The sequence below is a fragment of the Macaca mulatta genome, chromosome 14 (assembly GCF_049350105.2).
Source record: "Macaca mulatta isolate MMU2019108-1 chromosome 14, T2T-MMU8v2.0, whole genome shotgun sequence".
NCBI lineage: Eukaryota > Metazoa > Chordata > Mammalia > Primates > Cercopithecidae > Macaca > Macaca mulatta.
Genome location: NC_133419.1, coordinates 79,160,572 through 79,172,874, shown reverse-complemented (window position 1 = coordinate 79,172,874; position 12,303 = coordinate 79,160,572). Strand labels below are relative to the sequence as shown.

General features: G+C 45.3%; 1 protein-coding gene across 2 annotated transcripts in view; it reads left to right on the top strand.

Annotated features, from left to right (window-relative positions):
• Positions 1 to 12,303, top strand: part of TENM4 (teneurin transmembrane protein 4) — a 792,376-nt gene that overhangs the window by 720,330 nt on the left and 59,743 nt on the right. For both annotated transcript variants that reach the window (XM_015115340.3, XM_077964103.1), the window contains exons 22-25: positions 1,719 to 1,986; positions 5,256 to 5,399; positions 8,485 to 8,734; positions 11,003 to 11,023. In XM_015115340.3, the coding sequence (XP_014970826.2) occupies positions 1,719 to 1,986; positions 5,256 to 5,399; positions 8,485 to 8,734; positions 11,003 to 11,023 (683 nt within the window). The remainder of the gene's footprint in view (positions 1 to 1,718; positions 1,987 to 5,255; positions 5,400 to 8,484; positions 8,735 to 11,002; positions 11,024 to 12,303) is intronic.

Genomic DNA, 12,303 nt, shown 5'->3' with positions numbered 1-12,303 from the left:
CCAGGGGCTTACCAGGGTATGAGTCCTGCTTTGCCTTAAACTTGTAAGCTACAGTTTAGGAAGATTGCCTTGGTTTAAACCCAATCCCTAAAATGTCCTGTGTTCAGGAGAATGAGGTGAGGGTAAGCGTTCACACTTGTCTATGAAATGGACAGGATGAAAAAGGCATTAAGAAAATGTGGCACATATATACCATGGAATACTATGCAGCCATAAAAAAGGATGAGTTTGTGTCCTTTGTAGGGACATGGATGCAGCTGGAAACCATCATTCTTAGCAAACTATCACAAGAACAGAAAACCAAACACCACATGTTCTCACTCATAGGTGGGAACTGAACAATGAGATCACCTGGACTCGGGAAGGGGAACATCACACACCAGGGCCTATTATGGGGAGGGGGGAGGGGGGAGGGATTGCACTGGTAGTTATACCTGATGTAAATGACGAGTTGATAGGTGCTGACGAGTTGATGGGTGCAGCACACCAACATGGCACAAGTATACATATGTAACAAACCTGCATGTTATGCACATGTACCCTAGAACTTAAAGTATAATTAAAAAAAAAAAAAAAAAAGTTAAAAAAAAAAAAAAAGAAAAAGGCCCACATCCACTGTAAACATAGGGTAGAATAGCCATTGTCCCTTGAATAGATATATTAGCCTCAATCGATTTAATGTTCCTATCTTGAAACAGAGCCCAGAGCATAAGCTGATAAAGTTGTCTGCTTTTGCTGTCTGCCTGGGCATGCTGGCATTCATTTAAACTTTCTGACTTAGAACTGGGCTCATTGCACCCAGTAGCTAAGTGACCTGAGCATTCCCCAGGTCACAGCCTTCCCCACTCTGTTCATCTGGCACTGCAGCTGGCCACCCAGAGTGGCCAGAAGCTCTATGCAGGCAGTCCAACCTCTCTCTGTGGATGAGCTGGGGCTGTGAACCACAGGTCCTGCCAGGCTGTGGTCTCAACTCTGCATAATTATTTGTTTGGTCAATATCTCGTAGTCTCTGTTTAATTTCCTGAAAATGAAAGTCATTTGGAACAGATCTCATTTGAAGAAAGTTTTGAGAAAGAAACCATCCTTCCTGCTTAGGCAGCTGGCCGCAGCAGTCTCTTTTCATGACATCCCTGCTGCCAGCACCACCAGCAGCAGCAGCAGCACTGCATGCCACCTGACAACGTTCCTGTGCTAGGCACTCTACCTATGTGACCTTTCTCAGTCCTCACACAAAGCCAGGGAGGAGACCGAGATTCAAAGTTTCCGTGAGCTTTCTAGGATAACACAGCTCATGAACCAGTAGCAATGTGATCTAAGTATTTTATATGCATATCCTATGTGTTCCTCTCAAAACTGCAATGAAATGAGTGCTGTCATCCCTGTTGTACAGAGCAGGAGGCTGAGGCTTGGCGAGGTGAGGTGACTTTTGCAAGGTCACCACATGAAAACTGGCCCCAGAAACCAGGTCCTCTGACATGTTTTACCCCTCCCCAATCTTTCTTCCATCTCGTTTATGTTTTTCCCTTCCTCCTCCACCTCCTGCTTCTCTTCACCCTCTGCTTCCCCTCTTCTTTCCACTGTCTCCTCTTTTCTTCCCCCTGCTCTCTCCTGCCTTCCCTCTACCTCCTGAACACCCAGAGTCCATGGGGCCGCACCATCTTCCCTCCACTGGGTGAGTCGACGACCGTCCCTTGCTGTAATCTGCCTCTGCTTTCTAGGCTTTGCAGGAGGAAATCTCTATCGCTGGCTGCAAGATGAGGCTGAGCTACCTGAGCAGCCGGACCCCTGGCTACAAATCTGTCCTGAGGATCAGCCTCACCCACCCGACCATCCCCTTCAACCTCATGAAGGTGCACCTCATGGTAGCGGTGGAGGGCCGCCTCTTCAGGAAGTGGTTTGCTGCAGCCCCAGACCTGTCCTATTATTTCATTTGGGACAAGACAGACGTCTACAACCAGAAGGTGTTTGGGCTCTCAGAAGCCTTTGGTAAGCCTCCCGGCTGCAGGACTCAGAGAATAGCACTTGCAGGAGCACTCTTTCTACCTCCTTGGTTCCTTTTTCCTTCCTTCCTCTTCTCAGATCAAAAGTACCTAAGGCTTAATTGACCTTTCAGACCTGTTCGTGACTGGCCAGGACCTAAAAGAATATACTGAAAGACCTGAGTGTGGAAAACCCGACCGTTACAATAAGGCTACAGAACCAAAGGGCCCTGGAAAGTGCCGTACTGGCTTGTGAGGGGCTAAAAGAGGGCATGCGCCACAAAGGCAGGACCAGGTGGACATTGCCTGGCCACCCCACAGCCATCCTGTGGGAACTTACCCATTAAAATAGGAAAGCTAAAAAATTGTTTCTTTTTTTTTTTTTTTTTTTTTGAGGTGCAGTAACTAAGATTCTTCCTCCATCAGAAATGCTTTTTGGCCTCTTTACCCAGTCAGAGAAGTCACCTCTTTGTTGTTGTTATTGCTGTCTCTTTGTAAGATGAAACAGAAATTGGCTGTAACCTCACCTGGAGTCCCAGCCTCACTTGGCACTTGGGCTTCCAGGGGCTGGCTGTATGCATTTCTGCTTCCAGATTAGAGGAGGTCCCAGGAAGGGCTCAGAGCTGGACTCTTAGCAGGTCTAACCCTGCAGAGCTGATCCACCAAGCACTTAAGAGTAACCGTCCAGCAAATCCCTTCTCGTCTTGAACCCCATTCCAATTTCATTCCCTTAGGTCCAGAAAAGGCAGAGATTCAGCAAAGACAGAATGAGGAAGCCGAGAAGTAATGTTATTTAGAAAGGAAGGGAGGGAAGGAGGAAGAAGAAGAGGGGGAGGGAAGGAGGGAAGGAGGAAGAGAGGCAGGGAAGGAGGAAGGAAGGAGGGAGGAAGGAGGGAAGGAGGAGAAGCAAGGAAAGGAGGGAGGGAGAGAGGGGGGAAAAGAGGAGGAGGGAGGTGGGAAGGAAATGAAAGAATGTTGCTTGAGCACCTACTGTGGGCAATGTGTGCGCCTGTACATTAGCATCTCGGTTAATCCTTATACTCTGTGAGTCAAAAATTGTCACCCCCAAATTCTGCATGAAGAAGTTGAGGCCCAGAGAAGTGAGATGACTTCTCAGTGACGCACAGCTAGGAAGGAACAGAGTTGGATTTATTCCAGATCTTTCCTCTGGGTTCGCATCCCATCCTACCCAACAAGGGCACAGTGGGAGCAAAGGTGCCATCTCTCACTGTTCATGATCCCTTCTGTAGATCAAGCCACTTCTGTCATCTTTTTTAAAATGAGGCCTTACAATCTCTTGAGATAAAATGAGCACTTCTAGTGCCCACCAGTCAGTGAAAAAGGGAAGTGACTGGGTTGGAGTCACTTTCCTAAGATCACAAGTGACCAGTAAGAGGCATAGTGGCTGCTTAAGGAACTCAAGCCATGGGGGAAGGGGTCACAGGGACGTCTTCCGGCCCAATGCCCTATTGCCATAAATGGTCGGCAGTCTTTTGTGGCATCTAAAAGAAACTTTAAGGAGCTGCTCAATTGTTAATTCCTGTCTTGAGCATGTAGTAGGATATTGTCCACTGGAAAATAGTGCCTGCCCAGAAAGACGCTTGGAAGAAATAACATTCCTGTCTCTGCTGGTTCCTTTCCACAGTCCAGTTACAGGGCTTTTTATACACCCAGGGTCAGGGAGGCTGTCATGTTTAGCCTTCATCCCAGTGACCTTCTAAGGGGTCCTGGATTTATGAAACAAAAGTAAATCCAGGGGATTTCTAAGCTTTGAAACCCAAAGCAACTTCCAGCTTTTTAAAAGTAATCCAACTAAGTTCCTTTTCTATATATCCATTATAAATGATTTTAAATATTTTTCCTAATTTAAAAAACACCATAGTCATTAATAAAAATTTGAAAAATGGACAAAAATAGAAAAAAGTCATATGTGATCCTGTAAACAAATACAACTAGTTTTCTTTTTTCATGTGTAAGTTCTTTTTCTGGTTTTTTTTTTTTTTTTTTTTTTGGTTTTTTTTTGTTTTATTTTGTTTTTGAGACAGAGTCTCGCTCTGTCGCCCAGGCTGGAGTGCAATGGTGCAGTCTCAGCTCACTGCAACTTCCACCTCCTGGGTTCAAGTGATTCTCCTGCCTCAGCCTCCCGAGTAGCTGGGACTACAGGCACATGCCACCACGCCCAGCTAATTTTTGTATTTTTAGTAGAGACGAAGTTTCACCGTGTTAGCCAGGATGGTCTCAATCTCCTGACCTCATGATCCCCCCGCGTCAGCCTTCCAAAGTGCTGGGATTATAGGCATGAGCCACCGCGCCCAGCCCGTAATTTCTTTTAACACAGAAATACCATATATAAACAGTCTTTTCAACTGAGCATTGATCCATAAGCATTTCCCAGGTCACCACATAGTCTTCTTCACTGTGACTTCTGGTGGCTTCATAGTATTCCTACAGTGGATACACTTGGGTTTGCTCACCCTCTCACCCCTCTTGAACCTTTAGATTACACCTAATTTTCCAATATTATAAATAATGTTGTGGTGAAGACTTTTATGCACAAAGTATTTTCCATACTATATTAGTCCATTCTCATATTGTTATAAATACCTGAGACTGGGTAATTTATAAGAAAAGAGGTTTAATTGGCTCATGGTTCTGCAGGCTGTACAGGAAGCCTGGCAGCATCTGCTTCCGGGGAGGCCTCAGGGAGCTTTGACTCATGGCAATACGCAAAGCGGGAGCAGCCGTGTTACATGGCAGGAGCAGGGCCTGGGTTGGTGGGAGGAGGTGCTACACACTTTTAAACATCCAGATCTCAGGAGAACTCACTCACCATCATGAGAACAGCACAAAGAGGATGGTGCCGAGCCATTCATGAGCATCCACCCCATGATCCAATCACCTCCCACCAGGCCCCACCTCCAACACTGGGGATTACAATTAAACATGAGATTTGGGTTGGGAACACAGAAACAAACCCTATCACATACTAAAGATTATTTCCTTGGAAGGGATTCACTTAGATCCTTTTAAAGTAATTGGTACATTTATTTTAACTTTTCCTCAAATGTAAAATTGCTCTTCCAAAAAAAAAAAAAGAAAAAATTGTTAAGGCTCAGCAATCTTGTGTTAGTATTTCACATAGTTCTGGTTGCCACTTAGAAATATGATCCTTTTTTCCTCTTCTACAAAAGATAAGCCAGGGGCCTTGCCTACAGGTCTAAAGGCCAAAGAGTGGCTTAGCTCACTTGTGCATTTTGCCTCTTCTGTCACTTATAGTTTCTGTGGGTTATGAATATGAATCCTGCCCAGATCTAATCCTGTGGGAAAAAAGAACAGCAGTGCTGCAGGGCTATGAAATTGATGCGTCCAAGCTTGGAGGATGGAGCCTAGACAAACATCATGCCCTCAACATTCAAAGTGGTAAGTGGATTAATAGAATTACTTGAACCAGGCTGGGGTGGAACCTTGTCTCATATCCCTTGTGCCCTGCCAAACAAAAAATTCGCACTTTGAATCCCATAGGCTTCTATGTGATCAGGGAACTCAATCAACAGATATTGCTTGGATACTTCCTTTGAGCTGTCACTGTGCTAGGCACTGGGGATGTAGAAATGAATGGCCTCAAGACTTTATGCCTGTGAGACACAAATACTCTCCAGGCAGTTTCAATGTTGTGCCACATCACAGGGCACTATGAAGGCTAGAAGAAGAGCACCTCACCCAGCGTTTTGGTTCATCAATGTGTCCCTTTGGCAAGAACTCCTGAACTGAGTCTCAGATGGTCTATAGGATTAGCCCTGTGTATCAAGTAGGGAGAACACTCTAGGCAGAGGGCATAGTATGTGCCAAGGCGCTGAAGCCTTCAAGAAGAGTCACTGGAGAGAAGGTTCATTGTGATTTAAGCAGAGAATGACATGAAGGGAACAGCAAAAGACAGAGCTTGGGTGTGAGCAGCTGGAGCCCAGGGTAAGAAGATTAGGACATTCAACTACATGCAAGGCAAATGTCAAGCCTCTGCAGGGACTAGAGCATGCGAGTGGCACCATCAGATCTGTATTATAGATAACTCACTCTGACCATGAGCTGGGATGGGACAGCTAAATATGGTAATGATGTCAGATATCACCTGCCTGATCTAAAAAGGCAGTGAATGCCCATCAAAGCCACAGCTTGTTTTGGGGGGAATTGACAAACTAATTCTAAAATTTATGATAGAATACAGACTTGTAAATAGCTAATGCAGCCTTTAAGAACAAAGAAGAGGGACTCACCAAATATCTATATTTATAGCTATCCTAGAAAAACCATATTATCTGAAGCTGTGTGGTGCTGGCACAGGAACAGATAAATTGATTCCATGGAATAGAACGCATTCAGAAACTGACCTGGGAAGAGTAATTAAACTAAGCTTTGGCCCCAAATTTCAGAAAAGCCAAAATAACAGAATTGGAAATAAAGTTTCCTTCTCACTCACTTCACTTCCCACTCTGTAAGTCTGGAGGTAGATAATCCAGGGCTGCAGGGTCTGAGACCCAGGCTCCTCTCTCTATGCTCCACTCGGGCTTTCGTCTCCAAAGTCATGATCCAAGGGGACCACTTCAGGTCCAGCCTTTACATCCACTTTCCAGTCAGCAGGAAGGAGGTCAAGGATGAAGAGCAAGTCCCTTGCATTGTAAGGTCACTTCCCAGCAGCTGCTCATATCACTTCTACTTACATGCCATTGCAAGAACCTAGTTGTGGATGTGGCTGCCCTGGAGCCAGGGATCATGGTCTGTTCCAGGCAGTCATGTGCCCAACTAAATAGCCAGGATTCTGTAACTGCAAAAGAAGGAAAGGGTGGATAGGATGGATGTCAGTCGGCAAGGAGAAGTTTTTGCCACATACCATGTATATATAAGAACTTGGAACATGACAGAGATAGCATCACATATCAGTGGAGAATGGATAGGTGTTTTAGAACTTAGTATTGGGAAAATTGGCTCAATATGTAGAGACAAATTAAGTCCTCACTTCACACTGTATACAAAATAAATTCAGATGTTTTCTTAAACATCTCAATGTGAAAGATAACACTTTAAATTTGATGGAAGAAAATATTTAAAAGGCCAGGCACTGTGGCTCATGCCTATAATCCCAGTACTTTGGGAAGCCAAGGCGAGAGGATTGCTTGAGGCCAGGAGTTTGAGACTAACCTGGGCAACATAGTGAGACCCCATATCTACTAAAATAATTTTTTAAAAAAAATTAGCTGGGTGTGGTGGCACATGCTTGTGGTCCCAGCTACTCAGGAGGCTGAAGTGGGAGGATCACTTGAGCCCAGGAGTTCAAGGCTACAGTGAGCTGAGAACATACCACTACACTCTAGCCTGGGCAACAGAGTGAGACCCTGGCTCAATTTAAAAGAAAAAAAAGGAAAGAAAAGAAAAAAGAGAAAGAGAGGAAGGGGAGAGGAGGGGAGGGGAGGGAGAAATTAGTAGAGTACTTGTAAAAATCTCAGGAAAGGATTGCCTAAAACCTAACAAAGCACAAACTTTAAGGTAGAAAAATGATTGATTAGAGTACATAAAAAGTAAAGATATCCGTTGAACAAAGGACAGCTTTGACAAAGCTAACAGGTAACAGTTTGGGAGACAATCCTGATTATCTGTAAGAGCACAGCTCACTCGGGCTTCAGTATGGAAGAGGTGAGGCAGCGGGCAGAGGATCCAGTTTGGAGGCTGTGAAGTGTGCAGGAGGAAAAGGAGGAACCAGACTAAAAAGAAACAGGATAGATGTAGGAAGAAACTTTTGAGTCCTTGAGGTTAATCCCCTCATTTTGTTGGTGGGGAAAGAGGCCCAGGGGCAGTTAAAGCAGTAAAGAGACCTATACAGGAGCTGGGATCAGCCCATTAATAACAAAGCCAGGTAAAAACCTGTCGCTTCTGGACTCTCCTTTGGTGAGAAGAGACTGTGAGTTTCACTCATTCATTTCTATAAACATTCATTGGCATCTACTCTGTCAAGCTCTGTGCTAAGCACTGGGGATACAGAAAGGAAAAAGACATAGTCTCCACACTTGAAATGGTATCGATTGAAAGAGAAAAACAGGTAAGTGCGATAAATAATTCATGCTATCATAGAGCTATGGACTGGGTACAGGAGATATGGACAACCTACCTGAGAGGCAGTATAGGTGAATGGCTAAGGGCCCAGACTCTGGAGCTCTTCCACTTACCGTCTGTGTGACCTTGGGTAAGGCCGGTTAAGCTACCTGGACAGTCCCCTGTTACAATAGGGATAATAATAGTACCTATCTTACAGAGCTTTGGAGTGAATTAAATCCGTATGACTTGTTTAGGACACTCTGGGTTCCATTAGGGGGTGAGGCAAAGCCTTGGGCTATGAGCCTGGAGATGGTCGATGGAGATCTTGCATGCCTTGCAAAATCAGGGTGACTCTGTGGTCAGCCACGGGAAAAGATACCCATTCCTGCTCCATAGGCAATTCTGTTTTTGCTTGTCCCAGGCATCCTGCACAAAGGGAATGGGGAGAACCAGTTTGTGTCTCAGCAGCCGCCTGTCATCGGGAGCATCATGGGCAATGGACGCCGGAGAAGCATCTCCTGCCCCAGCTGCAATGGCCTTGCTGACGGCAACAAGCTCCTGGCCCCAGTGGCCCTCACCTGTGGCTCCGATGGGAGCCTCTATGTGGGTGATTTCAACTACATTAGAAGGATCTTCCCCTCTGGAAATGTCACCAACATCCTAGAGTTGAGGTATGTAAGGTGATGCTTTCTTCATAGTTCGTAATAACGTCCCTTTGCCATCCTTTGGGCCCCTCCACATTACCTACTGAGCCCAGGGATGGGACAGAGCCTCGCCTATCAGACTCTGGGACTTTTCACCTCCCAGCTCAAGCAGCTGCTGCTTCCCCAGTGCACTGCAGTGAAGACAAGCCACCTAGGACAGGGAGATGTCCCTGGCATCCAGAGTACATCTGTGACGTAGACGGCTGCTAGCAGCCAAACGTTAGACTCCTTGGAAGCCACTGAATCTTCTTTCTGTTTCCTAGAACTAAACTGATTAGAATGAGTCACATGAACCTTTTTTATAAAAACAAGGGGCTGGGTGCCATTGCTCATACCTGTAATCCTAGCACTTTGGAAGACCAAAGCAGAAGGATCACTTGAGGCCAGGAGTCTGAGATCAGCTTGTACAACCTGACAAGACCCCCATCTCTGCAAAAAATAATTTTAAAAATTAGCTGGGTGTGGTGGCACCTGCCTGTAGTCCTAGCTACTCAGGAGGTTGAGGCAGGAGGATCCCTCGAGCCCAAGGGCAGTTCCCTTCAGCGGACCAGTATCGAGATAACTGACCTCTCTGCTCCTCAGGTGCTGCAGAAGCAGCTGAGTCAGCCTCTTTCCCCATCCTGACCCTGAGTGATGGAGCACAGCCATGCTTCTAGCTCAGGGAAGGACATGATATGTTGGATTTTTCTCTATGCCTCCCTAACCTAGATCATTTTAGAACCAGGGCACTGTCATAGGGTGGGCTCAGGAGTCATGGAAGAGCTGTGCTTTAGAGATAAGGGAGCCTTACACTCCCTTTCAAGAGGAATTGCACCAAGCTCCCTCCCAACTCTTTTAGGGAATGGAATCTGCCTGTCTTCTGGGCCAGGGTCCATGTGAGCAGGACAGGCCCCAGAGCTGGAAAGCCTTCCTCCACAGTGGGCAGGGGAAAAGAAAACTCACTTTTGCTGAGTTCCTACTATTTGCCAAGCATAACAATTCTGTAAGGCGTTTATTATTATCCCCCTTTGGTAAATGAAAAGATGGAGGCTTAGGGAATTTAAAGAACCTGCCTGAGGTCCAGCTTCTAAAATGGTGGACCCAAATCCAGAGATCATTACACACCTCTGCCTCACCAAAGCCTTGTCACCTGGCCCAATGAGGGCCGCTTCGACTTAATGCCTTGTTAAGTTCCTCCCTGGAGGTAAGGTCCTGCTGCAAGAATCTCACTCTGCAGCGCATGTGTGAAAGGAAGGCAGGGCCAACAGCCATAAGCCCTAAAGAGAAGGGTTAGTATCGGCCCCACACACAGGGCCAGACAAGCACACACGCGGTAGGCTCACAGGAAATCAGCTATCGGCTGAATGAGAAGAGGACCACCAGTGGAATATTCTCTGCCCTTCTTCTGTCTATTATGAGTCTGACTGGCACAGACATCTGTCAAGGAAGAAGGATCCTTTGAGCATATTTGTGTCAGTCAACTGCGTATATGGACCACAACAGAAAGCGCCGTGGACGTGGAAATCAGCTCGCCTCGGCAGAGAAGCTGTACAACTTAGGACAAATCACTGAACCTCCCTGGACCTCTGTTTTCACCTCTTTCCAATAAGAGACCCCATTTTCCCTGCCTCCCTCCTACAGTTGTTGGGGAGATCATGACAGTGGGTAAGGAAGGGAGATATAAGTAAAATTAGAAAAAAAAATTTAGAAGTATATTATCATTTTGATATATTTTTTCTTCCAGCCTTTTTTTCCTAGGACTGTTTCTGTGTCATACCCTCCCTTCTAATTATAGTCTATCTCCAATTCTGTATTCTTTTATGAGGAGGCTCCTGGGAAGTGACCCAAGTTTGGGTAACTCTTTGTAGGGAAGTGTGCACGTAGAGACGCAGAGCAGTAAGCCTGTGTATCTCTGGGTATGTGTCCGTACAGAGGAGAGAATCCACCATTCCAATCCCTGTCTTAGCCCTTGTTAAAGCAGCAGAATGTGTCAACCTAGTCCTCTTCCCCCAAAGTCAGCAGTAGTGGTGCAGGCGAAACCATGCCTCTTCTGTGATATGTACTGCTTGTAAGTGAACTTACTGACAAGTAATATCCAATATAAAATACATCAGTGTCATAGCTGCTAAGTCTTTATTTATTATAGTATTGTATAGCACCATTGCTGTCAAGTTTTCAGGCTGCTAATAATGCTTCTAACCCTGCTGCTAACACCTCATTCTTTCTTCTATTCCCTGCTCTCCTGTCTTCTGTCAGAAATAAAGATTTCAGACATAGGTAAGCCAACCAGTGGAGAATTTCCTGCCTCACCCTTGCCTTGTTGCATGCTGTATGGTAAGCTGCATGTGTCAATTTCAGATGGCTGTATGGCAAAATAATCCTGTGGGACTGGAACTGATTGGGGCAATCAGTTGCAATGGGAGGAAGTCATTAATAATGGCAGCAATGCGTGGCAGGAGCCTGAACTCCTTGGATCTGTTGCAAAGTGAGGCAGTTACTTTGATAGTCTAAAAGTAATATGGGAAAGAATTTGAACCTTGGAATAGTAATTTGAATGCTACAGCCTGCTTATCCTTAGAATAAATGAGGATGTCATCCTAACTGCATTGAGCAACTTTGATGGTCATGATAGGAAGTCCTGAGAACATCTTGATCAGGTGAACAATCTGGAAGAAGACAGGTTTCACATTTACACTTCTGTGGGCATTCAGGGTGCCTCAGCTTAGGGATGCCAGGCAACCCCACCCAAAAGGCTTGCCATCAAGGAGAAAGCAGACTCCCGGAACCAACTGCAGAGATCAATCCCCAAATAGGAACTTTGTCCCAGAGTAGGTTTGTCATGTAGACTCACAGCGACATGCAGTAAACAGAAATGGGTCTAGTCAAGCACACCAAGAGAAGTGTCTGCCTGTCAGCATCACCTGTCACTATGGCATTCACCTGACTCCTGGATAGCAGTCACCCAGGTGTCCCCTGACCTCACACACATTGTGGTGACTTGAAAAGTAACCACGGGCAGATGGAGGTGTGGCTTGCATGGCCACAGAAGTGGCTCTCAGTTATCTAACTGTGGCTCTGATCAAAGTGTCACGGGAGTGGTGCTAAGTTTGGATGAAAGAAAGTCTTAGGGATGGTGGAAAGAGTCAGACAGACCCAGAACCCAATAATGATTCTATCTCTTTCGATAGAAGTAGCTGCATTATTCGTGTAATAATTGTATGTGTTATTTTAAGATAATAGTTATTATATAAGTAGTAAATATTATAATTATTTAATAATTAACATGTATAGAGTATTTACTTTGTAGCAGATAGAGGGTTATGTGCTTTACATGGATTGTAGCATTCTATCCCCAAACCACTCTGTGAAGTAGATATCCATGATTACATCCAATAGACAGATGAGAAAACTGAAGTTCCCCAATTATGTGGCCTTGAAAAAATGCCTTCATCTCTCTAAGCTTTAGTTTCTAACATAAGGTTAATAAAATCTCCCTTGGAGTGTTGTTGTAATGATCACAGAAGATGTTTGTAAACTATTCAGTACTTTCAGGCACA